The following is a 27,990-nucleotide window of genomic DNA, read 5'->3' on the forward strand; positions in this document are numbered from 1 at the left end:
ATCTTATCAAGTTTTCTCAGCTCAGGGGTTTGTGTTCGTTTAAGATTTGACAGCTGTGAAGTCTTCAAGATGTGAGTTTGTCCCCACTAACATATCCAACAAAACTAACAGGACAATCACGGTTCTGAGAGGAGGTGTAATTTCCCAAAATAGGTGAACACATAATGTGTGTGTCTGTGTGCGCGCGTGGGTGAACACATCACAGGCTCGTAGGCAACTTGATGCCATCCTGTATAATTCACAAGAGGCGTCTATCAGGGAGGACATTTTGAGATGTTACAGTAAGAAAGGTACAGGTGTGAATGATAAAGTGAACGATAAAGAATGAAGCCTCCATTACTGTTATTAGTAACACCTGCTTTTCCAACTATGATGAGTGAAAATGTTTGCTGATAAAAGGGTCTATTGATAGAATACTGTCTGTGCAGTTATGACTATTTCAGGAATATTAAATGCTGTAGATGTCTTATCAGTGGATAGCAACATCTAATTTCAAACACCACATAGCTCTAGTTTGTCTTATTCCACTGCGTGTATGTTAAGAGCAACTCTTTAAATAATAATATGCCACAAAAAAAATCACGTTATTTAGTGCAAAAAAATTGTAACATTGCTTTAATTCCTCACAAAACGGATTCATCCAGTATGTGTACATCTATTTGTTGGGGTCCAGATGAATACGCCTCTCTCACTGTTATTACACTGAGGCTGTGAAGGTTTGTGTTGAATCCCTGGTGGCCTCTGGTGGTTCAGTCGTCACACTGCATCCAGTGTGTGGCGGTGCTCTGAGGATAGGCCTTCCCCACTGTTAGATGCTGCTCGTTTACACGCCAGTACTTGCTGCCTTTAAAAAAGTAAATTTGACCGTTTGTCCACGTTACTGCAGCATCTGGGTTGCTGGGGATCCCACGGAAGAGCTGTCCAATAGGTTTGGGGTATGAGCTGAAGTCTGTCAGGCCAATTTCATCCCACTGCCAGTATCCAGAACCCTAAAACAACAAGTAAATTATTTACTAAGAGGTATTAAATAAAAATGAAATGTCTCCTTGAGGCAAATATCTTTTGCACTTACTTTGAAAATCAGAAGTTTTTTGTTTTTATGGAAGTACAAGGCTGAGTCAGCATTAGCAGGGATATTGACCAGGCGTTTAGGGAATCCCCGGTCAAGTTTGAAGTCGGTGTACCTCCACACTTTGTCTCCTGTGGAGGGACACGTGGAGAGAAGAAATGCACTCTTTCAACACACAGACCATGATACACGATTTGGCTTTCAAAATGTGTACAGCATACTCTCTCTTTGAAAGTGTGAAATGAACGCACCTTTCAGGAAATAGGACTTGCCAGTCCGCTGGGAGTGCACAGCTGCATTGAGGCTCCCTGGCAGCTCCTTCCACAGTACAGAGATCAGGATGGGAGTGTTGTAGCCAGAGCTGGACACCGTCCACACGTACTGACCACTGAAAACATACAGCTTACGCAAAGGACCTGCAGGTACACAAGACAACATACTGTGTGTAGATGCCTCTCCCTGTTGGGGGAAACCATTGATATCTGATATCTTTTCTTAAACAAAATACAAAGGCATGTTTTTTTTTGTTCCTATACTGAGTGCATCAGAGTCTCTTTACCAAACATCACTGCATCCAGAGTGGCTTCGCAAGGATCTGGAACAGCTGCTGATACTACTGGTCCTATATTTATGGATGGAGGGGCCTTCTCTGGCTTTCCTGAAGAGGGTCAACACGGCACATTGCATGAGTTGTACTTAAAAGATCCCACACACCCTGACACCCCCTACTGCTTTGACACTACCATACAAAGCCTGGATCCCTCGGATGTCATCTGTGTGCAGCTTGAAGTCAGAACGGTATCCGTTGTATACGGGTCCCATCAGCGCGCTGTAGTACTGGGAGTGGCCCAGGCCGAGAGCGTGGCCAATCTCATGGGCTGCAACAATCCTCAGGTTGGAGCCGTGGGCCTTCCCTTCTGTCCACGCTTCATCTGCATCAAAATGCACAATTCCTGACTCAGGAGCATCAGCGTGGGCTAAAACATGACCTGAAGAGAAAGCGAGAATTCTCGTCAAATACAAAAGCACCTTATTTACACCTGCTGTTGTTTCAAGAGTCAGCTTACATCTAAGGTTTGACAAAACTTAACACCACTGCTCCTACCTCGCCCATCAAAGGGCACTGGACATGTCTTGTCTTTCCTGTGAAAGGAGATTTTGATGTCTGCTCTTCCTTGCTGCAGCTCCTTGAACCTTAAAGGTGAGACATCACTCCAGTACTTGAATGCACTCTGGATGGCTAGTCGGGTCTTTGCCAGTCCCAAGTCAGGGGTGTAATTATAGATGCGGTAGGTCAGCATCTTCTTGCGCCAGTACCCTTTTCAAATAGGAGACAATTAAATGCCTCTTTATTAGATTTATTTTTACACACATTTATGAGACAGTGCTGCAGTCACAATCTGAACATGTGATATAACTGCGCCCACCCATGACTCGATACTTGAGAGATTTGTTATTGAAAGAGTCTTCTAGACCACAACGAGGTTTGTTCATCATCGCCAGCGTGGCTGAATCGAGTTTTCCTGAAATCTGCAGGTTGGTCACTCTCTGAAAGATTCTGTCATACGAAGAAAAGACAAAATCTTATGACGTTTGCTTTGATTCAAATAGAAAAATAATCCCAAAGTTAAGGGGAAAAAAACAGAGGGAAACATGTTAAGCTATCTTTAAAAATAGTTAAAATGAGAGAAACACGGTCACCTGAGGGCTTCGCTGATCTCCTCAGGTGGATGGTCTTGGCCTTTACTATCCAGGTGGATGTGCAGATAGCCATACTTCCTTAAATACACCTAAAGAACGAGTACTAATTGTAAGAGTGGTGGAAGAAGTATTCAGGTCATTTACTTAAGTAAAAGTAGCAAAACCACATTATAAAATTACTGCAAGTCCTGCATTCAAAGTTTTCCTCTTAAGTCAAAGTACGACTAATATTAGCAACAAACAAACAAAAACTTATTTCCATCCCAAATCATCCTAAAATACTTCATCAATTCGTCAAAGTGATTTGTAGTGGTTTACATCTATAAAACCGAAATAAGTTACTGCAGTATGGACAGTTTCATTTAGATTTCATATTGGCCACAATGCACCATATAACTATAACCATTACTATTTCATTTGATTAAAATATTCCATAATCATAATCCTTAAGAGGCAGCTTTAACCCTTTATCGGGCAAGGGACCATATCTGGTAACTTAAGTGGCCTCACCATGAGGCAGTAGAACTACGAGATTTCTCCAAGACAATCAGCGACAATCAGGCTACATGACAGACCGGCAAGAAACCATATATGGTGACTTCATCGATCTTGATTTTCACCATAACATAGAATTTTTTTGGGGAAAAACTCACAAAAGTAAAAAAGTCTTGTAATGATCTCCAGTAATGGTCTAGGGTTGAAATTTTGAATTTCTAAGTATTTCAATGAGTGCCCTATAAAGGATTAATCTGTAAAAAGAACAGACTCACACTAATGGACATTGTTTAAGTACCGCTTCCAATAAATACTGGAGAATGTAAATTTACATCTCAGCATCTCCAATTTTCTGCCTTTTCTCACCACAGCGTCAGTAAGTTCCTCTCTGCTCAGGGCAACAGATGAAGCTATTGTCAGAAAAACAAGAAGCACCATTAACTCCAGCATGTTTTCCATTTTCTGGTTTGGGTCTTTTTCCATTAGTAGGTAAAAAAAATAAAAACGTTCCCAACTCGATCCAACACGACAGGTTGACCTTTTCACCTGATGAACAAGTTCTGGATCTTTCTAAGCATCGCTGAACATTGCAGGTGCCCCATCTACACCCATCCTCAGGGTATCAGTCCGTCTGTGTGCACCCTGTCTGGGAGCTGGAGCTGGTGTCCTAGTTTAGGGATTCACTTTTTATACCATCAAGTGTCTGTTCAGGACCGGCCTCAAAGCCACATAATAAACCTTTACAAGGAATGTGATGTGTGGAGGACAAAAAAAAAACATGTTTCAGACACGAGCAGCATAATCACGCCTTCTTACTCCATCATTTAGAGCCATTTGTCTTCAAGTGTTTAAGAATAACTTCAGTCATTTTGTTTACGTCAAAGGAAGCAAATTAATCCAGTATGAGCTCTTAAAAAAAGCCCACCATCTATTAAAGATGATAACTTATATCCAGTTAGGTCATTGTGGTGTTAAAAAAAACCCCACTTTTTTTATATTTAATGAAGCTGCAGTGCTTCGTAGGTAAGTTATTTTCCAGACGACTTGAAGTGAGGTGTGACAGATGCACCAGAAATACTGCTGGTGTCGCTCATTTTTGATTTAATGAAACAATATTCCTCATAAATCTCAACATTCTTTCACTTCATGGTTACACCTCTTTGAAGAAAACAACTAACCACACTTCCTCCATGAGACAACAGCTAATTATAATGTTCACAATGTAGGGGCCCATTGAGGAGAAAAACAATGACGCCCCCATGTAACCATTGGGACAAATGGTCTTATGAGCGGAGACAGAGAACGCCTCCCTTTCTGCTGTCACATTGTGGAATTAAGCTCATAAAAAGAGAGCAGATGGAGGAGAAGGAGACTCGGCTCACATGCTTAAAGCTATTACTAAATTTAACCATTGGACAATCTTTTATGTGAACTAAAGCAGGGGTTTTCTGCCCTGGGATCTGCCTGTCAGGCATTGCACAAATCCCTCCTCATCCTAAATTTAATGAAACTATTGATTCTTATTGATTGCTGGAGCAGAACAAAACCTTAAGCCGCGTCCAATTTCCAGACAACACATTCATTATAAGCAAGTTTTGGCTACATAGTGTGTTTAAGCTGAAGTGACACAATTAATAACACTCAAAACTTTCAGTATGCTAAATTACGCTCGAGTCTGAACATGTCATTTATGTGAACTATGATCCTGCACTGTGACGCACAAAGAAAAGGAGGTGGTTGAATTTACAGGTTCAATAAATTACGTGTGGTGGTGAGCAAGGTGTAATTAGAAAGGGTTTTAATTTAGTTCATTTGATCTGTTCGTGTGTTGATTTCTTATATACTAACTGTAAAACTTCTATACTTAAGTGACCATGTATACACTATATATTTATACTAATATGTTGTGATATGAAATCAGGACAAAATTACAATTTAAGGATTCCATCAATTTTACACATTAAGGGGATACCATTGAAAAAAAACTGCTGAATAATGAAATCTTTTTTAAAACTGATGACGTCATTAGGGAAATGTAAGGTCCAGTATTTGGGGGGCTGAAAATCAGTATACGCCAGGCTCTGCTGCTTTGGTTTAAATAATTCTTTCTCATATCCGTCTAAAAGACTAACTTGCTGGAGTCGTCCTTTAAGAGATGCCTGACAGGCTTGACTCAGGGCAAGAAATTCTCTTTACTCTAGTGGTGTTATGCAAAAATCGTCGTTTCATTTCGGAACAATAAGAAGAAAGACGGCCTGAGGCAAAAGATTAACATGTTTAAGTTATTAAAAGACACATCTGGCGTTCCTCCTACTGCCCATTTGTTCCTACTGAAATCACAGACCTCTTATATGGCTCAGTCCCTCCCTGTAACAGCTGGGCGCTGTGGTTGAGCAGGTTAACTGGGTTTGTTGGGAGCTACTTTCAGCCTTTCAGTACACATTTGGAGCTCTGGTGGGGGTTTATGGACGCAGGACGGAGCATGTGGTATCAACCAAAAGTAACCACAGAGTCCTTGTTCACCCAGTGTGACAGTGAGGCTCGCTGATGAGTCTTTAATTGTTTTTGGACAACAATGGAGCTCTACGGCACATGGGGGAATAGTTCAGTTCACGCTGCAGCTTCACAGACAACATTTGTTGCCAGGATGAGTTCGTTGTTGCTTTTGGTCTTTTTACAAGTTTTGTTTGACAATAAGAAAAACATACAAAATCACAAGCCTCATCCTCTGAGTGTAAATAGCTCGTTGCCAAAAATATCCACAACACCTACATATAGATTTGTTTTTTTAAGAATTTACATCCCGCTTTCCAAAGTAATTTCCCAGTTATTCAGGCTACGGGTGCTTGTTTACTCTACCACTAAAAAGCAATATGAGATAAACATTTTACGCAGCATGTAGTTTTAATTGATGTAATAACTGTGTAGACAGTGTCACTGCATTAGTGTGACTACAGGAGGCCATCCAATCAATCAATCAATCATCGACAGAAACGCGTTAATTCTCAGAGCAGACATGTCAACAAACTATATTCTCTCAAACAGAAAATATTTTCCCCCCATTTTATGTGCAAGTGATGCCATGAACGGTACAAAATGGAAAAGATAAACGCGCACAAAACAATTCACAATGATGTCTTTAAAAGATATTTATAAATGAGCGGTCTGGCCAATACAAGTATGTGAGCAGGAGTCATAATATCACTTAGAGATGTGAGTCTAGAAAACAGGCTGGTCAGCTGTGAGGACGTGGAGCCTGCTGCGTGGACATCCAGTCACTCTCCGCTTGAAAGGTGTGGAGACTGTGTTCACTTCCAGAGTTCATGATCATGTTGTAGGTAGAATGTGTTTAATGGAAGCTACGATCACAAAGCTGCACAGGTCCATTCCCTGTCTGTCAGTGTGTGGTTTGTATGTTTAGCGCGTCCGACTCTTCTGCTGCTTCAAGAGTCGTGCTCGAGCTGGTCCACCTCGTTCCGTAAGGCCTGCGCCCGGCCCAGCTTCTCCAGCTGATCCTTCGTTGGCTCCTTTATTTCCCCTGAGTCCACTTTCTGCTGCAATTCCTCGATCTGCCGCAGCTTCTTTTTCAGGTTTTTGATCTTCTTGGTCTTTTCAGCCGCTGAGGAGTCATCGGCAGGCGAGACGGAGGTGGGCGCCGGCGTCTTGTCTGAACACTCGCCGTCCCCTGAAATGGAGACGTTCCCCACAGCGTTGCTCACCGACTCCACCTCCACGTCCTCGTCGCCATCCTGGCCCTGCTGCTGCTGTTTTCGCTTCTCTTTGCGCTTCATGTTGCGTTTGGCAGACTTTGAGAGGCCGGCCGTCTCACCGTCCCCGCAGCCGGGGATCTTTTGCTGCTGCTTTGCCGGAGCTGCCTCCGGCGGACTCATCCCAGGTGGCAGGTCTGGCTTGCTCTTGAAAAACTTCACATACTTGTTTTCATAGCTAAAACAGCAAGAAACAGAAACACAAGATTAAACTGAATGAGAGGATGTTAATGACTTACCACTTTGTTCAAACCATACTAGTCATCTCTAATTAATATCTAATCAATGGGAGCAGCCCTGCTTGTTACAAATCCTCCATTCATTTCTCAGTAAGACTATGATTTCTACATTCTACAGAGGAAGGACAGCTGCACTTACACTGGCACTTCTTCCTGGGGGACATAGCCATCCTTCACCCGCCTCGGCTTCCTCCATGTTCCATCAGGTCGCTGAGTGGCAGCAATGTATTTCCCTGAAGACCGACAGGTATGACACTTTAAAAGAGTGCTGACAAATCAGCATGAACACACCTGCAAATTTGAAGTCGGCTCGCCTTTCATTTAACCTGTCGACTGCGAGTTGGCTTTGACTGCCATCGAGAGTGAAATAGCTCAGTAATCACTTCAGCTCTTTGGAAGTTTGTCAAACTGACACATTTAATAACTTTTTGAATTTTAATCTTATATTCTTTTTCTCTTTTTAGGGCTCAGGGTTGAATGCGTTGTGTCGGACCTTGTGTCAAATGAAGAATACCATGCGACTAACTCAGTCCTGAGCTTCACACGTCACTACTGCCTCATTCAGTTTGACTGTTTTGCATCTGAGCGATGTGCTCGAGTGATTTGCACATTGGTGGCATAAAAAGTGGGGAGAATAATACGTAGACATGGCGATGTACTCCAACAGTTCCACCTGATACCAAGTGACAACAAAAGTACAGTTTTAATGGATGGAGAATGATGACCCTCCAATAATACGACACTGAAACTCACAGAAATGTAACATAAATACCAACCTGAAAGTTAAAACGCATGGACACTGGGGTGACACCACATCAAAATAATAATAATCATAAATAATTCAGGTTTACAGAAATGTTTTATTTGTTGGCTTTTTGGACAACACTCTTACTGATCATGTATTTTACTGCAGCCCTTCTTAACAAGAGTATTCCAGATTGTATAAACAGCACATGGGCTTCTACTATACTACAACTATAAAATCAGGCAGGTGTTGTAGAGCTTTGGTCTCACTCCTGAAGACTGCCGTTTGTTTTTCAAACCACCAGATGTCACTGTGTGTGCCAAGTTTAACAATCTGTTCACAGAGTGTGACTCTGAATCATTACAGTTATCCTAAAAACCTAGTGCACATCCAGGCTCAGGAACAAAGCCTTTTGTGTCATTTACACAGGAAGGGTGGGCAGTGTGATGATATACATCTAAGTCAACCTTCTACATCTTTCTACACATACGTGCATTTTTATATCATCTTAGTATCAATTCAGAGATTTGATCTGAAGGATCAGTGACGAAACACTTTTCCTTTTCTGAAAAATGTACTATGCAACAATAATATGTACACGCGCGCGCACACAGGTGTCTGACCATTAGAATAACTCACTTTTCCTTTTTTCTCAGAGACCAAATATAACACAAGAAGTCAGTCAAAACACTATTTTTCACACAAAAGATTTAAACAATATCTGGTGCTTTGATTAAAATGTCGTGATAGTTCTGTGTACTTGTGTCTTAGTATCGTCGGTCGCAACATTAACTCACTAGTCAGTCACAACTACAGCAGAAGTAGCTAAGTAGCATTAGCTACCGTTAGCCAATGCTAATGTTGTGGCAGCTGTCAGGTCGTGCTACGAAAAGGCACCGAGGCTAATTCAAACACCAACGAGTAACTTAAGTGATGAAGGAAATATGAACCTGACAGCTGAATATTATCGCACAGTGTTTCGCGCTGATAACTAATTAAGTGCATTAGCCACATGCTAACTAGCACTAGTTTGGAGAGTAACGTTAGCCGTGTCGGCTATCACTAGCATTAGCTAGCTACGACACAAAACATCTGAATCAAACAGGTCACTAAGCATGTTATTGCTGATAATCGATACTCCGGATGGAAAATTAAAGACGTGGCCTCGGTTGTAGTGTCCGAGTTTGGAGAACAAAGGTAGACAAAGGTCTGGCACATGCATCAGCCTTACCAGATTCATCTGTAACATAGGGGGTTGCCATTTTGGTGAAACGTGTTGCTCCGCTCGCTCGCTCGGTATCGGCTGCGGTCCCCTCGCTCAGCTCGATCACACACAGCAGCAAACTGCAGCCTCTTCAACTTGTGCTTCCCTCGAGGTGAGAGCTGTCATGGCAGCATCTCCGGACGGCTGTGAGGCAGAAGAGAGCCCAGCTGAAGCCAAACAGGGACCGCTGGCCGGTGAGTCTCATCGGGCGACACCAGGCGGCAAACCGAGCGAACCCTCTGCTTCGACTGCGGAAATGACGACGTGGATCACGGGTTGCCAGGTTACGACCGTCAGCAGGTATTTTAATACACGAAGTGGACAGCATCGCCCTGTCATTTTACATACTGGAGATGTGCTGTGTAAATATAGTTTTAGCAGAGCTGGAATGTAACCAGGTATATTTACGCAAAAGTAAAGACGTGTACTTTTGAGGTAACCTACTTGTACATCTAGTGTGTTTCCATTGTGTTCCATTTTATACTTTTACTCCACTACACCCTGGGGGTAACTATTGCACTGTATACTCAACACATTTAGCAGCTGTATATCAAGTAATGCATTAATAAGTAGCCTAATGAATATGCTTCTGAAATGGACCATTCTGTATAATGAGTACTTTTACTTTTGATATCCAGATTCCAAGTTCTGAAATGTAAAATAAATTGCTGCTTTTCTTGATTTAACATTGTAATAAATTGAATATTTTGAGGCTTTGGACTGCTGGTCAGACAAACCAAGACACCTGATGAGGTCACCTTGGGCTCTGGGATAATATGATGGACACTTTTCACTGTTTTCTAATGTTTTATTAGGCCAAATCAGTTAATCCTGAAAATAATCTGCAGATTCATTGGTAACAAAACCAGTAGTTAGATGCAGCCCTAGTTTAAATACATTTTCATGCTGATACTTTTGTACTTCTACCTCCACTGCATTTCAGCTTGTCCATTTTATCACTGTAAAACATAACATAACTAAAATAATTGTGTGTCATCAAAAACAACGCTTCAGAAATACTCAAGAAACATGTGCGTGTCTTTTGTGCAGTTACATTAGACTATTGTTTTATCAAAAAGGACAATTGCCTTACTCCAAACAGGACAGTTGATCACATGACTCCTCTTAAGCGCCTTCAGCGATCGCATCTCCATTTTATAATATGTTATTTATAGTATGCACCCCTTAGTATGAATCCTCCCAGGTTGTAAAGACGCTGTCTGACTCTCCAGCTGAGCCTTATTTAGCCTCTCCGCTCCTGCAGCAAATGAACACACCACTACTTGACTTATTGTTTTCCCCTACATGAAGTCTCCTTTATAAAAGTGTTTTTTATGTGGCGCTCTTGTATCTGCTGTCAGATGTTTTCTATAAACCTATTCTATTTTGTGGCACGTGCATTTATGAAAGCAGTTCACAAGGCTGATTAGTGGGCAAAGATCATGTTTAAAAAGAGAGAAGCTCATGCAAATAAGGTTTGAAAAAAATCTATCAAATATAACTGTAAATGTGTGTATGTCACTTTTACTCTTTGGTTTCTTACGTTATGGAGGAAGAGCTGAGCTGCCGAATGAATATGAACTACTTTGTTCCTCCAAGCTGAAAAAACTAATGTGAAAAGTACAACACAACAGAGGTTACAGATATTCTTTTATATTTTTATTTTATTACAGTGACACTAATGTAGAAAAGAAGAAAAGCGATCATGAGGGGCTTTTTTTGGTCTCACTAAGGAAATGTGTGGATGTTAAATATTAGCTAAACAAAGAGGATGAACATAAATAAGAAACAGAGGTAATGAAGGAAGATATTATAATGATAATGAGGGTATAAATACCCAGTGATAATAATAATAATAGCATCTCCAAATTTAGTGATTTTGAACTTGATAAACTGAAAGATGAAGCGTTCCTTTCTGGTAGTTTTTTTAAATCCCTCTTGGATCAACTAGAAAATGCATCATCACAAAGCTGAAAGCTGTTTTTCTGATGAAAAGTCGACTTATGTGAGACATGAAGTTCCCCCAGGACAGGAAGCTATAAACATGTGATGATCCTATAGACCATGATGCATTGCTGTCAAATAAACAACCAAAAAGGACATAAAGTTGTTAAAATGAGCTCGACCTTAAATATCTGCAGCAGTAAAATGCAACATGAAGACATTAATGCAGCAGTAATATTAATCCAAACCCATCACATACAGTAAAACACTGGCAGAGAACATTTTACTGCATAAAGAGCACTTTTACCTCTGATACTTTAAGTGCCTTTAATACTTACATACGTTCACTCAAAGGAGGTCTTGAGCACTTTGTACTTGTGGATTATTTTCACCTTATTAAAGGGTTTTGATTACATCTTCCACATATGTGTAAAGGACGTCTCAAGCCTGCCAGCGGCACTTTTACGTTTTCATAACAGCTTGAAACGTATTAAAAGGGGGCTTCTATGGATCCAATCTGGCAACCCGCGAAGGAGTCTGCTCTAGGAAAATATTGCCCACAGCAGACTACTTGGCATCAAAGACGGCTGGCGGTAGGAGCTGCGGTGACCCGTTTCCAGAATCTACTGTTCAGTTTTCTTGCCAACAACAAGTACGTATTTAGCGCTAAACACCCGCTAACAGCGGGAGCTGATGGCCGCTCTAAAAACTAATGATTTAATATCAGATTAGCGCTAGCTGCTGGTCAGCTAAAGGATGGCTAGCCTTACAGCAGAGCACTGAATAATAAAAGCCAGGCAGTCTGCTAGCTGCGTGCTAGCTGCGGCTGCATTCAAAGGTCCATCCATAAAGACGGCGTTTATACTTCATGCTGCATTAAGTCAGTGTCAGCGTTGTTTGGAGAATTTATCGTCAATTGCAAATGATGGCGGTGAGAGTCCCGCAGAGCGAAGCCCATAACGCTACAATGGGTGATGGTAGCAAGCTAACGTTAACGTAACCTCCGGACTTCAGCCAAATATGCGAAATAAAACACCGGACGAGAGACCCTGTTGTTGAAGAGAAGACCAGCCAGAAGTTAGCAGCACATATCAGGGCTGGACACGCTGCCATTTCAGACGGCTGGGTTTTATTTGAGATATTTAATTCACAGCGCTCAGCAGACACGGTTAGCTAACATTAACACGAAGTTGGCTTTTTGATGGCCAGCAGCCGAGAAGCTCTTGACGCAAAAGCTCATCGTTGATCACCTGTGATGGTTGGAAACAAAATATGGGTTTTGCAGCTGCTTGCAGTAAATCCCGCAGGTTAATTTGACTGCTGCATCGTGCCGACCTGCACAGAGTTTGACTACGTATATTATGTAAAATGCCGCAGGTGATGACATTGATCTCTGTTTGATAACGTTACATGAGCTTCAAGTCAACGTGAAGAGTTTTAGTGAAGGAGGTTTAGTTTTCTCCTCTGGATTAAGAAGAGAAAACTAAACTAAATGATTTAAGACTTTGGACACAGAGACTGATGGAGCAATGATACGGCAGGAGTGAGGAAACATGTTTAAACTTAAATTTGACCCCCACTTTATTAAAAAAAAAAACCAGTGTGAGGGCTGATGGTGGGACAGAGGCCCTTCTCAGTTCCCACTTTGATGTGTCACAAGTAAGAAAAACTTTTCAGTCACCAGTTTTATTTGAGTGCTGACACAGCCCTTCTCCTGAGCCGACACAAAGAGCACCTGGATCTCCTGAGAGCTCAAGCACCTTCCCTCTTGATAAACACAATGCATCCTAGTGCTTGCTTGCGTGCCTGCGTGCCTGGTGCAGTGTCACTTGTTGAGTTTGACGTCTGCGAAGGTGTGGTGGAACCTGGACTGTGACATGCCAAGTCCTAATCCGGAGGGTGTGTGTTTGCACAGTTTCTTGTAGGTTTCACTTTCCGGAGAACCGTGGTCGGAATGGGAAACCTAAAGGAGAGAAAAACAGCTGGCCAAGAAAATGAGTCCAGATTGCTGAGGGTCTGGTTTAAGCATTTTAAGACTAGAGGGCAGATAATTAAAGTAGACTGGGATTTGGCAATGGTCTGTAAGAGGGCTCAGGATAGTATTGATTGTTCAGCAGGGCGATGGCATCATTTACAAGATAAACCAAGATCGTTTTAGAGACTTGCAGATGTTACTTTACTGTGTAGTAAATTCAATTTAAGGATTTCAGTACTAATTTAAAACAATAAATTGCAGACTTAATTGAGAACAGAATGGAAAAGAAATGCTTAAAGACAACACCCATTTTTGTGGTATACTTTGAGGTGAGACAAAAGACAAACTTTTTCTGTACTTTTGTCCAGCTGCTAAGTCGCAGTTTCATTTGTAGTACAAAAAAATTGGTTGTGAAAATTAAAAGCCCTTCGCACCATGTCCACAGGTGTTTTAGTTAAACTGCCAACATCACCAAAGGGCATTGACGTCATCAGTTATGAGTGTGACAGCAGGGAAATGAGACGTTCGAGGGAGTTCCTGATCACGCCTGTTTAAAAACATCTTGTCAATGTGTCAGATTCTTGGACTCACAGTCGCCGTGAGCCCAGACTGCTAAGGCATGGTGGGTATTCTTATCGCCCACCACTCCTGCAGACAGACGAGAGAAAGGAAATACCCCTGACATGCATGTTTCTCTATAGTCTAACGTTTCTCCTCTAAACGAGGTGCAATGTTTCTTCCGAGGACAATATTAACTGCAGGTATTTTTTTAAGAATGCTCCGCCAGACAGACAATAACTTCTGAAATCTGTTTTTCATTCATGTTTTATAGCCAGAGGAAATGGATTTCAGGTTATTTGCATTAACATTTTCAGATCTTACATAAGTGGAGATTTAGTGTTTGTGCATTTTTGCTTCATACAGCAATGCTGCAGTTTAATGACGTAAAACCACTTTCTTTCACTGATTCTTATAACACAGCTGATTTTTCTTCTTCTTTCCGCCTCAGATTTGGATCAACTCAGTGGAGAAGCAGGAGGGAAACTTGAATCTTTGCCTAAGTTGTGAAGGCCTGAACCAAACCTCGTTCTTCCAACCCTCCTACCAGTTGTTGGCTTCTTCTCTAACAAGGAAAAAGTCAAAGTGAAAGTTACTACACTTGGAGCCTTCGTTTGACTACCAGCTTGAGGAAGCATATAGTGTTTCCTGGATACGAGTGAGACAACATGGCAAAGAAAAACAGCCAAAAGGGTATGTACGTGCTTTAAGATAAAATTCTATGTTTTATTGAATATATCTAGTGTATAAACACACACGTACAATGATGTGTCCTCTGTGTGTTAATGGCTACAGCATTTAGCTGAAGAAGGTTTTAAGTTACAGAAAGATCTTAGTTGTGAATTATTTAACAAACAAGTGTGAGTGTAATTGTTTTCACCTGGAATCTATCAGAATCCATCATAAAATTAGGAGTGCGGTCTGCCAGATGGTAATACTTTAGAGGTGAATTTCAACAGTCAGACAGAGAGATACTGTGATTTACAGTGACATTAACCCACTTTCATGCACACGGGAAAAACAACTTTTACAAGGGCCCAGCATTTTTTTTTTTTTCTCTTTTGTCCCGTGTGTCTTTAAATAGCCATAGATTAACTTTGGACTTTAGCCTGACGCTTGACACTCAGCTGTAGGCTTTTGTTTGTCAATTTTAAAGAGTAATGACCTCTGAGCTTTTTCGTTGAAAATGATTTTTACAGATGTTTCTTGAATGGACCAGTTTTTAATCTGCGTCACCCAGACACCCAGAGACTCTTGCTTTTTTTTTTTTTAGTTATTTAAATCAGACGCAGATTCCGGACTGTACAAGCACAGATGTGATGAGTTTCTTATTTATTTTCACAAGTGTTTGCTGCTTGTGCTGCTAAGCAAAGTGGCTGGTTTTTAAATGCCTAAAGAACACGTTCCTCTACCTCCACAGTACACTGCACAGTAAGTGAGTGAGTTAAGACTATGATTGCCTATAGTAAATTAATGAGTTCTACTTTCAACCTATTTGACCTGATGAATCAAGCTAATATTTTACTTTGATTTGTTGAAGTAAGATAACACGGCTGTTTAAAGTGTCAGCTTCTTACTCCAGATGAAGATAAATGGCCTCACAGGCACAGATCTGTCGTTGTTGCTTGATTTTCCCAGGAAATCTCTGTGAAAATGTCTGGTGGCTGTTTTGTTTTGCAAATGATGTTAGACAGTAGTTTGCAAGTTAGATTCAAGGCCCGAAGAGATGATGGAGTTTGTTTTTGCGTTCCGCTTTTCCAGATACATCTGGGGTGGTGTTTGACACTCGCTCAAAAATGGTCATGTCCCAGGGAGGAACAGCTGAGAGGATGAAGGAGAAGGTAAGACATATACACACTGCTCATGAAGGCCACAGATAGCCTGCAGGTCTGTTGGTGACAGGCTACATTTGAAGCATAAAACCGCAAAATTTGTGTAACATTGAGGGCTTCTAATCCGTTTAAAAGTTAAACATTTCCACTCTGTGGTGGTGGATTCGCTCCTAAGCCTTGACATTCAGTTTCATTAGTCGTGGGCTCTGCACAGCAGTTTCCCAGTGAGCTGGTTTTTGGCAACAATAAACGCGAGAAGGCCAGTTGTCAGAGCACGAGCAGCAGCTATAGTATTGCCAAAGGAAAAAACTCAGCATTTAGAGCCAGTTTTGACTTCTGGATTATTCCTGTCTTAATGGGACTTTATCTGTGTCTGCAACAGTCATTGGGATGTCCAGCAGCTCAACATCTTAGATAACCTGAAAAAATGACATGCTTGAGGTGTATCTTTATGCAATTTCACCATGAGCTGCATCCCCTCTAAAGCTGCTAGTCTATAATAGGACAGTTACAGGAAAATGGGCCAGCAGCACAGAGTTTCACTGTGGTGTCAGAATGTTTTCATGGCAAGTTATTTGGGTTCACTTTCCTAATCCAAACATTTTTGATGATGACTGGAGTCATGGATAGCTGTTCAAATAATACTAAATAAATAATGAATAGATAGAATTGTTTATTTGCATTTGAGCTGCTAGTTTGTGCACTTTTTTTTTAATTTCTTTTTGTAATAAGAATAAAAACCAGAGTACAATCCTGTGTCCTTGCACCAAAAAACCATGTCTTTTAAATTTTAAAACGTCTTCGTTGTGAATTCATTGTAAATATCAAGCCACCTTGAATGTTACTTGATGAAATGAAAACCTGTTCCTCTGACACTTCATACTGTTTTTCTTTTTTTACAGATCAGTGCCGTCAGGGCAGTTGTCCCCAACAAAAGTAACAATGAGATTGTGCTGGTGTTGCAGCATTTTGAGAACTGTGTTGACAAGGCAGTTCAAGCTTTCTTAGAAGGTATGTCAATGTTTGACCTCAAGGGACCCTCAAGAATGGGAAATTATTTGTCCTCAAGGCCTTACAAATATTAAGTTACTGTAGTTACTCGATTTCCCATAAAACTAGTGGTGTTTCATACGTTAGACCAATTATACCAAGAGGTAGTCACTCTGCTCTATAATTCCACACGCCTTTTCCCGCACTGCGTTGTTAGTTACTGCAGTTCAGTCAGACCAGTTGCCCTGGCATGCAGCCCGCATTGCTTTTGCTAAACATGACCTTGAGTGCATTTTTTTTCATGCATGCCGTGCTTTGCATTCTCAGATCTCGGTGTCATTTGCATGCCTTTAGTTTCGCAAGTGTAATTATAGAACAAGAAGGCTGTCCCCGTACGTCACACTGCTTTGTTCCTTATTTAGCTGTGTCTAAACAACACCTCAGGGCATTCAGATATTGAGATGGGTATTTGAAGGCTTTAAGTCAGTCATGTGCCACTGTGTACCTTCATCATCACTGTCTGCTTTCCGTCGCAGGCAGTGCAGTGGAGATCCTGAAGGAGTGGAATGTCACAGGCAAAAAGAAGGTGAGAACGGCCTACAACTTCAATGTTGATTTAGCATATTAATGTCAGCCATAACTTTGATTTACTTCCTAAGAAGAAGTGCCCTTCGTGAACTATGGATTAAAAGACAGGCATGGGAATCTGAACGCCAAAACCTTTCTGTCCCTGCGTGCTCTGAATTGGTCAAAGTCACTGCCCTGATTAGGACGGAGATAACGAACAAAGATGTTTGACACTGATCTCTCCATGTCCAGCCCAAGAAGAAAAAGAAGCCTAAGCCTCAGCCAGAGGCCACAGCAGAACCTGCTCCAGCTGAGGCCGCGTCACCCGAGGAGGGCAAGGACGAGATGAACGGCTTTCATGCCAACGGATCAGTAATGGACGGAGAGTCGCTTGATTCTCTGAGCGAACAGCTGGACTCCGCCTCCTTGGATGCAGCCGAGCTGGACTCTGAACCTGCTACATCCGAAACCACCGGTAATCACAGCTCTGATAAACTCTGTAGGACCGACTGAGGGGTTTGAAGGAGGGCTGGTTACACTATGATGTGTAAAAAAAAAATGCTCAAATCAGTTTTGAATTGGTGCGATAAGAGGATCAGCTTGAGGAGGTTGAAATGAATCCATACTAATATTCCACACAGAGTTCAACTATGAGCTGGCGAGTTAGCACTGATCACCAACAGCATGTTGTCATGGTTATCACAGCTTTTTAGCAGCATTAAACCATTTAGCATTTTTTTAACCTCCTCAGTCTGAGTAAAAACCAAATCTGTAAAAGAGCAATGTTGGCTGACAGTTATCATACAATGGTACTTCTTATGAATAAACTGTGCGCTGATTAAGTTAGTTAAAAAAGTTTTTGATCAAAAATAAGAGGCCCAATGCCTTTTCTGTGTTGTGAGTTTGTGTGAATGGATACTTAGTTTGATAATCCACTGCCATCAGCCAAATTCATTTCTACAGATTATGATATTAAATCGTACCATTTTCTCTTCCTTACTTGTGTCAAAAAGCATTTTTGAGACTTATGTCTCACTTGGTGCCTTGAAAAACCAGCCTCTGGAAATGCTCTTCTGATTGACTAGTCATCTGTTCTTGCATATCTTACTTTTGAGCAGTTTTGGGAAAAGTCAGTTTGGAAACTGCTCACTTTAGTTGCTGTAAAATAATCTGTCTTCTCACAGGTGCAGAGGCAGAAAGTCAAGGTAGCGCTCCAAGTCCCGCCTTACAGCAAGGAGGGAGGAATCGCCAGGGTCCCAGAGGCAACAAGAACCGACCCAGGCCAGGCTCAAATTCACATCCACCCACTTCCTCATTAGCACCCACCACTGATGAGCAAGGATCATCAGGAGTCAAGAAGATTGGTTAGATACCTTTACCTGCATGTAGTTTAGTGTAAAAATGCAATGACTGATCATGCACTGTGTGCTGTGACCAAGACCAATAAATCATGTGTTACGTCTGCCCCTCAGCTTCCAACATCGACCGCTCTGTGAAGGACCTGCAGAGGTGCACTGCCTCGCTGACCCGCTACAGGATGGTGGTCAAGGAGGAGATGGACTCCTCAATCAAGAGGATGAAGCAGACGTTCGCTGAGCTCCAGAGCTGGTGCGTACATTTCTTTTAAAATCTGCTTCTGTTGTTAGTTAAATATTATGGTGATTAAATGTTTGAGCATGTTGAATCGTGAGTTTAAAAAAAAAAAAAACACCAAGAAGGGCGTTTGCACAGGAGGAGTGGACCAAGAATCATTTAAGACATAGTTCGTGTGTGGTTTTTCAGTTGCAGTGGAACCGTGAACAGGAATGCAAAAAAGGGTTTATGCAAAGGATTTAGTTCCTCTGAGGCCCTAGGGCTTTTTGACTTCCATGATATTTTTTTTTTCTTTACTCCATGTTGCATGTTTACTTGAGAGATGTGGGTGTTAATTCATATTTATAGGTTACACCAGTGAGGCAAAGGGCATTTTTCTTTACCTTTGTCCTATTTGGTGACTCTGGGACAGAGCTTTACATAACAGGAAACGGACTGTTGTATGTTTTGAACCTTCGTTAGCTTTCACAGAGCCTCAGACAAGCCAAGTATTGTTGTGGAGTGTTATTAATACAAAATTAATATTATAAAACTACAACTACCAGGTCCACCTCTTCTTAGCAGTAATAAGCAATTTAAGCCATTATAAAAGCTGAAACCTGATACCGTGGTTTCCTGTAAATATTCTGCACTATCCTCTGATATCCATGCAGCTCCGCTCGTGCCCCCTCAACACCACTGCACTGACTTGCAAAAGTTGAGCACTTTTTTCAACCAGGATAAAAGACGGATTGTTCTGTTTGTGTGCAGCACCTTTTGCTCCCTTCAGCCTCTGACAGCTAAAACTCTAAGAAGTCTTGTTTTATCTTTAAGGTGCTCATTTTTTTACCATCCAGTACAGAAGTAGATACCATCCTATCATGGGAAATGGACAGAAACACCCAGTTGTCTTATCACAAACACAGATGAGACCCCTATGAGAAAATACATTGTCTGACTGATATGAATGGAACACTTCGGCTCTGTTTATGCTCACCGCACCAGCTTAGAGTGTCTGAATAATGAAAGACATTGTATGTGTCAAACATACAATGTAGTTACTCGCATAACTTGGCTTTTTAATGCTGCACAGGAGACGGATCATGACTGTGAAGGTGAAATAATGTGTCATCCAGCTGTCTGAAGTGTTTTACGGGTGCTAGACTGTGAAGGGTATTTTACTATAGTGGCAGCAGTTGTTGGTAGGATCATGTTAATCGCAGTTTCCCAAAAAGCCACCCATAGACAATAATGTTGTTTTTCTGATTGAAACATCTCAGAATTGCGCTTTGTAATATCAGAATTTGATCCATTATGTTCAATAAAATATGACAAGTCTCAAAACGCTGTATATCAGTATACGTGTCATGCTATTAATGTGTAATAACTCTTAACACGCCAGCTCTCAACCAGCTTGGCCAGAGGAGGACTCCATTGCACATGATGTGTGTGTGGGCTAAAAATCACTGATGTCTGAGGAAGCCTGAAAAAGGCCAGTGAACAGCTTTCATTGGAATGAATGGGATATCATGTTTGACCTTAATCTGCAGTTCTCTCATATCCATGGTTTATATGTGTTTCTTAACTGCCACACTCAAGGACGAGGCAAAAAGCCTGCCGTCATGGCAGCACACACACAGTCATGGTGTTGTACTTGTTTGCAAACACAAGAAGGGACACAAGCATAGGTCATAAAAGAAGTGGACCTGGCTCCTGTGTCAGAAAAGTGAAGTGAAAATCTATGAGAAAGTAATCACGCTACTTTCATGTCTTCTTACACGACGTGCAATACTTTCTAATATATCCCCTTCTTTTTTTTAATATATTCCCCCTATGTATATTAAAATTTCCCAGTCGTGGGACTAATAAAGGAATATGTTATCTTACAACACAGCATGATCATTTTGTAAATTATGGTCCCATTTTAGAGTAAAATTGACAACAGAGCAGGCTATGCTTTGGGGCAGGCAATCCCTTCTGACTAACCAATTAGAGGCAAGGGGGGAAAAAACTTGTCACTTATGGCTCCAAAATCAAGATGGCGACAGCTGTTGAACCAAGATTTTGAAAACTCGAGGCTTCAAAATGGCGATCCACAAACCAAAGGACACGGTGGCTACGTCCACTTCTTATATACAGAGTCTATGGACAGAAGTAGTTCAATAGAATGAAAAAAGAGCCTGAGGGAGAAGTTCAAAATCAGTGCCCTATTTCAGCTGCGCACACCCAGCTTATTTCAGTGTCTTTTTAGAACAGTATAAACATGCTGGATGCAAATCCCTCAGATCCACAGCCAAAAAGGGGGTTTACATTCAAGTACTTGTCTTTGTAGAATTAAATTGAACTTTCTTCCTCAGTATTTTGTCTTTGTAGCTGCTAAGAAATGTGGTATAATGGCAACAGTGCACTCACTTCTGTTTTATAATGGCACTTATTCTCATCGATGGCGTGAACTGCAGCATGTTGCTGCTAATAAACCACAAAACTTCCTTTCGTCTGTTGACGCTTAAATGTTGTACTAATTGTTTTGCACTTGCTGTTTTGCATCGTCATTCAGTGATGCAGGAATTCAGTGATACAGGAATTGCTTCGTAATCTCATTGCAAAGTCAGCTTTCACTGTGTTTCCTCTTATCTTGGAGTGAGTAAAGAAAAATGACCCCCTCCTTTCTTTTTTTTTTCCAGTTTAATGGACAGAGAAGTGACTCTGCTGGGAGAAATGGACAAAGTGAAAGCAGAAGCCAGTGAGTACTGTATCAAGTATGTAGACTGAACCAAAGCCCTGCCTGTCACATACCACCTGGGAGCTGATGGTATTTGTCTCATAATATGGTCACCTGACTCAGAGAATCTGACCTAAAATCACTTCCGGAGAGGTAGTAAAAGAGATTGTTGTGGAACAGCAAGTCCCAGTTTCTTCAAAAATGCAGTGGTTCCCCCAGGGACCTGATATACCGAGAGCATACCACAGTGTGTATGTGTGTGTAACATGACAGAGCAAGACTGCATATTTGTACAAGTAGGCCGTTCTCTCTTATTCTGTCCTCTCGGTGTGGAGTGTTGTGTGTTGCAGGCCTGGAAAAAGTGAATAGTGTCAGGTGTCAAGGGAGACTCAATGCTGTCTTTGTGCGAGGTGTGTGGGGAATTGAGAGGAAAGCAAAGAAACTCTAGTACTTCTTCGACGTTACAAAAGCCAGGTTTCCTCATAATTTACCCTCTGCTAACCTGTTACCTGTGTCACATTGTCTTGACTGGTTGTTTTTCTCACAACCTTTCGCTCTCATGCAGGAAAAGCTATAACTGAACAGCGAACAAAGCAGATATACAAGGGAGGCGGAATCAAAGGAGTTATCCAGTCCAGGATATAATGATCCTTATTGATCATTACTGTGGTACTGTAGGTACCAGTAGTACCGTTACTGTAGCTGGTACTAATGCGTAGGGCTGCAGTGAATTGTTTTAATTACAGAGTAATCCACCAGTAATTTTTTCAATTAATCAATGGTCTAAAAAATGTCAGAAAGGAGTGAATGTTTCCATCACAATTTCGTTTAAGGGAAATTTCACCACTTTTTATGTGGCTGTCCAATCAGTGTTGATGGTGAATGCAGCCCATTAGAGCAATAAATACCTCAGTGTGTGCTACATTGACCGACAAAGCTGTCCTGCTTTATCCATATTTACCATGATGTGTTGTGCATGAGCCGTTGAATCCCAACCCCCTAAATCCTCTTCACTCGGCTCTCTCGGGGTTAGTGTCATCCGCGGCCAGCTCAGTAACGACAAAAACAAGACTCAACAAAAACTGCCGACGCTGGCACTCATTGTAGCAGAACGGGCTGATTAGCCGAGCTGACGGAGCCTGTAGTTCTTCCTCGTCGCCAGTGACACAAATGACAGCACTGTTGACCAGGAAGTACCACAGTCTGCAGAGTCCGCAGCATGTGAGCATTTCTCTGTCCACATAACCCCGTCAGATCATTGCAGCTTTAATTAGCCTGGTACATTTACCTGTATGTACATGTGTTTTCAGTCCATCAGGGTCAAAAAAGCAAACACTGTTGTGGAGAATCTGTTTTTCAGCTTCAAACAGGAAGACCTCCTTCTCTGAAGAAGCAGAGGTGCTATGTTTCCTCGTCGTTGTCTCTAAAGCAGCAACAGGAAGCACAGTGACAAGACCCATTGTTTTATTATGTTTGGCCAAACTTCAAACACGGCCTTCAGATCTACGTACAGTAGCTGTGGAATACCCAGAGGTTACACATGCCGAAACGTCTTTGTGTCACTTACTGATGTTCCTCCACACCAGCACATAGACTGTATCTTGATTTGAAAACCGCTTTATCTTTGACCCTTGTTTGCCTTCTAGACGCTGAGTCAGTTGTACTTTGTACTTGTCATTTTTAAAAGACGACTGCAGCGTTCTTACAGAAAAACCAAATTTACTGGGATGACAGTTGGAAGGAAACGATTAGGCAATCAGCAGAAAATCATTATATATAATTGGCAGTTATGTTGATAATTATTAGGAATAAATAATTAATAATTATTTAAATAATTATTTGAGTCACTTTTCAGCATAATGCTCAATATTTTCTAATTCTTGTGTCTTAGTTGTGAGCCTTTGCTGATTCGGCGGTAGTATGTCGGGCTTCAGGAAAATGTGATGGGCATTTTTCAGTTTTCTGCCGATTTATTGACATTTAGAAAATAACTGGCAAAGTAATTGGCCTGAAAGTCGTCTTGTTACGAAACAGACACAGAAACCGTTTCCATACCTATTAAGAATGACATTTGTTTTGTGTGTTTTTAGTGGTAGTTTTGGACGCCCGGCAGAAGAGAGCAGAGGAGCTCAGACGGCTGACAGACCAGTCAGCGTCCATGTCTGAGGAACAGTTGACTGAACTGCGTGCAGACATCAAGGTGCTTTAACAACAGTGCTCCAGTTTGTCTTGTGTGAAGTGGGTGTTTATCATTGAACCGCAACTATCAAAAAGTTCATTTGCATCAAGTTGCAAGTTAATGTCCGTCCAAGTTGACGAGCAGAAATAAGACGGAAAACTACTAATTGAAATGCACTTACATGCTGAGTTTTGAAGCAGGCTGGTGATTAATATAATTGTCTGTCTTTTTTTTTTTTTCTCACAGCACTTTGTGAGTGAGCGTAAATATGATGAGGACCTTGGAAAAGCTGTAAGATTTACATTTGATCTTGAACCACTGAAGACGAGCATCTCTGGGTTTGGATCAGGTACCGTATCCTGTTCATCCCTTTAATCTACCTTTTCATTTGAGTTGTTTAAGTGGAAATACTCCCCTTCCCCATCATGTTAAGCCTGACTGATACGAAACACCTCCCCCACCGATCTTAAAACAGGAAAGCAAGTGTTCCATTATTATGACATGTCAAAACTAAACCAAAATGTGTGCCATTTTAAATGTCTTGGTAAGGAAAAAGCACAAAGACTAGAATAATATTTATACATATACTATTTTCCCCTTTTGAAACTTCTCAAATGCGTCCATGTTGGTTTGCCTTACTCTGTGCTATGGACACAGTATAGTTGGTAATGAAAAGTGATGAGGTCCATTAGGCAAACAACACAGAAGAGCATAAGAATCAAAAACATTTTTGATTTTTCTGAAATAGCATAATTCTTTGACACCTAAAATCATTTCAAAAACGTCGAGCATGTGTGCAGCACTTGAAATTACTTCCACATTGATCTATTTTCAGCAGTGTTTCAGTCCCGTTGATCTCCCTCAGGCTTGATAACAGAGATGCGTCTTTAAGTGATACCTTGCCATCATGTGGTTTTAGAGAAAGTCAGGTAATCAATACAGCTACACGATATATTTTATCGTATCATATATCCTTATACATAATCATATATGTTTGCTTAACTAAAGCGGGGATCTGTCCGATAGAGATGGATTAACAAATTATCTGGTCAACTTTGCTGACTTACAGCACCAATAGACTGAACAGTAACAAATATCTTAGATAAATAAAAAAAGGGGTCTCTGGGCATCTTGTAGTAGTATTTAGCTCAATCAGGTGTTTCTCAGATCGAGGAGCATTTAAAAGTGCAAAATGTTCCGTTTTTCTTTTCCCCCACAGAACAAATGTCTTAGTTCACTACATGTCACACTGCGCCCATGCCTTAATTAGACTCTTCCTACAATCTGTCTGACACCAGGATCTCAGATGGTGTGAAGAATGCCTCATGAATCCTGTCACTATGATGAAAGTTTAAAAAAAACAAGACTACTGAAGGCTTCACCACATTTCCCTCAACACTGTGTGATTTTGGTCCGTCTCAGGCAAAAGGCAGACTGAAAAAAAGGATTTTACAGGTTTTAAGCTGATGTAGTAATCCTGCTTCACGAGACAGGCCCCAGGTCGTACTGGTAGTGATTTACCTTGTGGTTTCTCTTACAGTTTATCATCCACGTACAGGCTATTCGAATCGGTCCCGTTGTAGCTCCACATCCTCTTCTGTCGCCAGCCCAAGCCTGCTGGAAACTCCTCCTCCTCCTCCCACCCAGACTCAACGCACCCCCAGTGAAAACCGCCCTCCACCAACCAAACAGGTCAGCCGGAAAAGCAGTTGTGTTTGTCAAACAGTCAGACCATAAAGCAGCCTCACACGTCACAGGTGTTGATTTACTTCAGCAGTGTAAATAATTCTTAGTTGCCAACTGACTTTCAATCCTCCTCTCAGATTTTCCAAGGCAACAGGCGTACTTTCCAGGGACAAGGGTATCACTCGGGCGGTCAGCGGTTTAATGGCGGCTCCTACCACGACAGGAATGCCGGTCGCGCTAACCACCGCTACCAGAGTGACGGTGGCTCCTCTGGTCCCACTTCACATCACTCTAACAGCTCAAGAGGTCCTTCCCATTCCTCCACGTCCTCCTACAACCAAGAGCGACCCTCTCACAACGGGCTGCCCCAAAGGCCTCCGCGGACGCACTGCCCTTGACATTGGAAACCCTGTGCTTAATCAAACCCATCTACTAACCCTTGCACTCCCCCGCCCATACCCCTCCCCCCCCTCCCTTTGCCCCACACACTCTCCCCCCCAACTAACTCCTTTCAATGAAGAATAGAATACAAGTTTACATATTTCTGTCAGTCGAGCTGTAGTGCCACCTCTCTACATCGATCCTTTCATCCTCCAAACTTGAAAAGCTCTCACTGTTCTGTAAGCGCTCTTCCTTTTACATTTCTCCCATCCTGGTTAAAGTAACAGCTTCTATCTTTAGGCCCCCTTTGAGAGATCTCACTGCTATGCTATCATCATTACCTGCAACAATTTGTGCACTATTGAAGTTACTATTTCTATTTTTGCTGTGGCTTATGTCAGCTCTCTGATTTGCACCTCAAATCTTTTTTCTTTTTTTTTTTTTTTTCTTTCCTTCTCATCTCCCAGAACCATTTCAATGCCTTCACCGTGGAAATCGTAGTGAAAGTGCAAACATAGTTCTAGCATTAACAGGGAATTTTGTCATCACGAGAGAAGACATGCAATCAACACTACAGACTATCGTTAATCTCTGCAAGGTGGATAGTGAAACATATCAAGCTGCAATTCAGAGCTTTTTGTATAGCTGCTACAAACAGTAGGGAACTTGTTAAGGCTAGGACGCAAATGTTGTTGAAAGTAACTCTGTGGACACAGAGGATGCTCACTTAAAGGAAGAGTTTGACGTTTGGGGAAAAAAATGGCTCATTCCCTTTTTTTGGGAGGTTCAGATTTGGATGAGAAGATTGATACAGTTCTCACTTCTGTGCAATTCTGAATATGAAGCTTAGCATAAATGTTAATGTGGAAACAGCTTTACCTGTCCTAATGTAACAAAATGAGCCATGAACCTCTAAAACTCACTAATAATCACTTTCGGTCTTGTTTATTTCATATAAAAACTGGAGTGTAAAAACTACAAGTTGTGAGTCTACGGGGGGGGCAAAGCTAGCTTGTTTCCCTTGTTGCCAGTCTTTATGCTAAGCAAGGCTAATCAGTCTTCTCATCTGATTCTCTGCAAGAGTAAGTAAAATAGCGCATTTCTCAAAATGTGGAACTTTTCCTTTAAATGTTGCTTAAGGCCGTGATATATGTGTATATATATGTATATATATATATATATATATTATGTTATGCCCTTCCTGTGGCCGGCGGGGTTATCACGTGTGCTGTTGTTCTCAGCTTGCTGTCCCATCATTTTACATCAAAGAGAGGGCTCATTACCTTTTGTAGAATAATGTCAAACGATGTGTCAAAACTCACAACAAAGGAAGCTGTCCACATGCTGTTTTACAGTCGGTTCGTGACATTTATCCGGATGGATTTTCTTCCACATGCACCGCTTGTTCTTCGTGTTTTGTTGTTATATGCACATGAATGGCATATTAATGACGTGCTTGCCTTTTAGTCACAGAGAGACTTCACATTTGCCTTTCAAGAGACATGGATGTCTGCCTCATGACGGCTTTCTAATCAGATGGTACTTGCAGAGCAGACGTGCGATTTATAAATATACGCGGCGTGAGAGTAAGATGCAAGCTCTTTTCTTCCCCTTTTTATATTCTCTATCCCATCTGTGAAAGTAAAACTGATCAAACTGATGAATGCATTGGATGGTTGTATTGACTCCAGTTTTTTTTCTATGGCTGCCAAGTAGACGCTTCAAGGCTGTTGTTGAGGTTAAGTCTCATCGTAGTGTCCACGGTTTGAACAAAAAGCTGGTGAATACCTCATTGCTAATCTTTTGACATAGTCTTCAAGCCGTTTTCTCACGGTGGCCTCTAGTTTAATGTCCCTTGTCTCTTATCTTCTTGTAGTTATGTACATACAGTATGTGGAGCTGAGAGGCTGTAGTGTAAAACTGGTTGTCACATTATTGCTGCATCTTCTTCACAATGTGTCGTCTTCCCTTAAGCAGACATTTAGGGAAGAAAATGAAATTAGAATATTGTGTTCTCTCGCCCCCCTTTTTGTTTTCTTTGCTTTCTGATCAGAGGGAGAGTTTTCCTCTAACTTGAGATTAAAAAAAAAAAACTTTACTCCAGTACTTTTAAACTGGTGAATATTGTGAAGAAAAGAGCACTAACTTGTTTGCAGTCCTTGATAATTATGAGCTGTAATGACGCATAAATAGGTTACCGCTTGACTTAAAGGAATAGTGCAACATTTCCTCTCTTTTTGACAACATTTAGGATTAAGCCATAATCTCAGTTTTGTGTCATGTGTCAAAGATTGAGTGTGGGAC

General features: G+C 41.4%; 3 protein-coding genes across 3 annotated transcripts; 1 reads left to right on the forward strand and 2 right to left on the reverse strand.

Annotated features, from left to right (window-relative positions):
• Positions 1-749: 749 nt before the first annotated feature.
• On the reverse strand, positions 750-3,748 carry LOC139210173 (matrix metalloproteinase-19-like). The gene is made up of 9 exons (XM_070840163.1): positions 3,632-3,748; positions 2,771-2,859; positions 2,497-2,627; positions 2,175-2,387; positions 1,813-2,058; positions 1,629-1,727; positions 1,321-1,485; positions 1,073-1,200; positions 750-989 (listed from the first exon to the last, which is right to left on the reverse strand). Exons 1-9 carry the CDS (start codon positions 3,746-3,748, stop codon positions 750-752), a joined length of 1,428 nt encoding a protein of 475 aa, XP_070696264.1.
• Positions 3,749-5,794: 2,046 nt separating this feature from the next.
• On the reverse strand, positions 5,795-9,494 carry pym1 (PYM homolog 1, exon junction complex associated factor). The gene is made up of 3 exons (XM_070839583.1): positions 9,248-9,494; positions 7,411-7,504; positions 5,795-7,210 (listed from the first exon to the last, which is right to left on the reverse strand). The coding sequence occupies exons 1-3, from the start codon at positions 9,276-9,278 to the stop codon at positions 6,709-6,711; spliced, it is 627 nt and encodes a 208-aa protein (XP_070695684.1). The 5' UTR covers positions 9,279-9,494; the 3' UTR covers positions 5,795-6,708.
• Positions 9,495-11,781: 2,287 nt separating this feature from the next.
• spats2 (spermatogenesis associated serine rich 2) lies at positions 11,782-26,357 on the forward strand. Its single transcript, XM_070839237.1, has 13 exons — positions 11,782-11,876; positions 14,209-14,450; positions 15,519-15,598; positions 16,492-16,600; positions 17,116-17,165; positions 17,399-17,621; positions 18,331-18,510; positions 18,619-18,754; positions 21,403-21,461; positions 23,531-23,640; positions 23,866-23,968; positions 25,160-25,311; positions 25,443-26,357. Exons 2-13 carry the CDS (start codon positions 14,426-14,428, stop codon positions 25,701-25,703), a joined length of 1,488 nt encoding a protein of 495 aa, XP_070695338.1. The 5' UTR covers positions 11,782-11,876; positions 14,209-14,425; the 3' UTR covers positions 25,704-26,357.
• The last annotated feature ends 1,633 nt before the right edge of the window (positions 26,358-27,990 follow it).

The sequence above is a fragment of the Pempheris klunzingeri genome, chromosome 11, assembly GCF_042242105.1.
Source record: "Pempheris klunzingeri isolate RE-2024b chromosome 11, fPemKlu1.hap1, whole genome shotgun sequence".
Lineage (NCBI taxonomy): Eukaryota > Metazoa > Chordata > Actinopteri > Acropomatiformes > Pempheridae > Pempheris > Pempheris klunzingeri.

Coding starts and splice junctions, on each gene's coding strand:
- spats2 (XM_070839237.1), top strand. CDS start 14,426: ATGGCAAAGAAAAACAGCCAAAAGG. Junction 15,599..16,491: donor CTGAGAGGATGAAGGAGAAG/GTAAGACATATA, acceptor CTTTTTTTACAG/ATCAGTGCCGTCAGGGCAGT. Junction 16,601..17,115: donor AGTTCAAGCTTTCTTAGAAG/GTATGTCAATGT, acceptor TTTCCGTCGCAG/GCAGTGCAGTGGAGATCCTG.
- LOC139210173 (XM_070840163.1), bottom strand. CDS start 3,748: ATGGAAAAAGACCCAAACCAGAAAATGGAAAACATGCTGGAGTTAATG. Junction 1,486..1,628: donor TCTGGATGCAGTGATGTTTG/GTAAAGAGACTC, acceptor GTGTACCTGCAG/GTCCTTTGCGTAAGCTGTAT. Junction 1,201..1,320: donor CAAGTCCTATTTCCTGAAAG/GTGCGTTCATTT, acceptor GTCCCTCCACAG/GAGACAAAGTGTGGAGGTAC.
- pym1 (XM_070839583.1), bottom strand. CDS start 9,278: ATGGCAACCCCCTATGTTACAGATGAATCTG. Junction 7,505..9,247: donor CTATGTTACAGATGAATCTG/GTAAGGCTGATG, acceptor GTCGGTCTTCAG/GGAAATACATTGCTGCCACT. Junction 7,211..7,410: donor CCCCAGGAAGAAGTGCCAGT/GTAAGTGCAGCT, acceptor TTGCTGTTTTAG/CTATGAAAACAAGTATGTGA.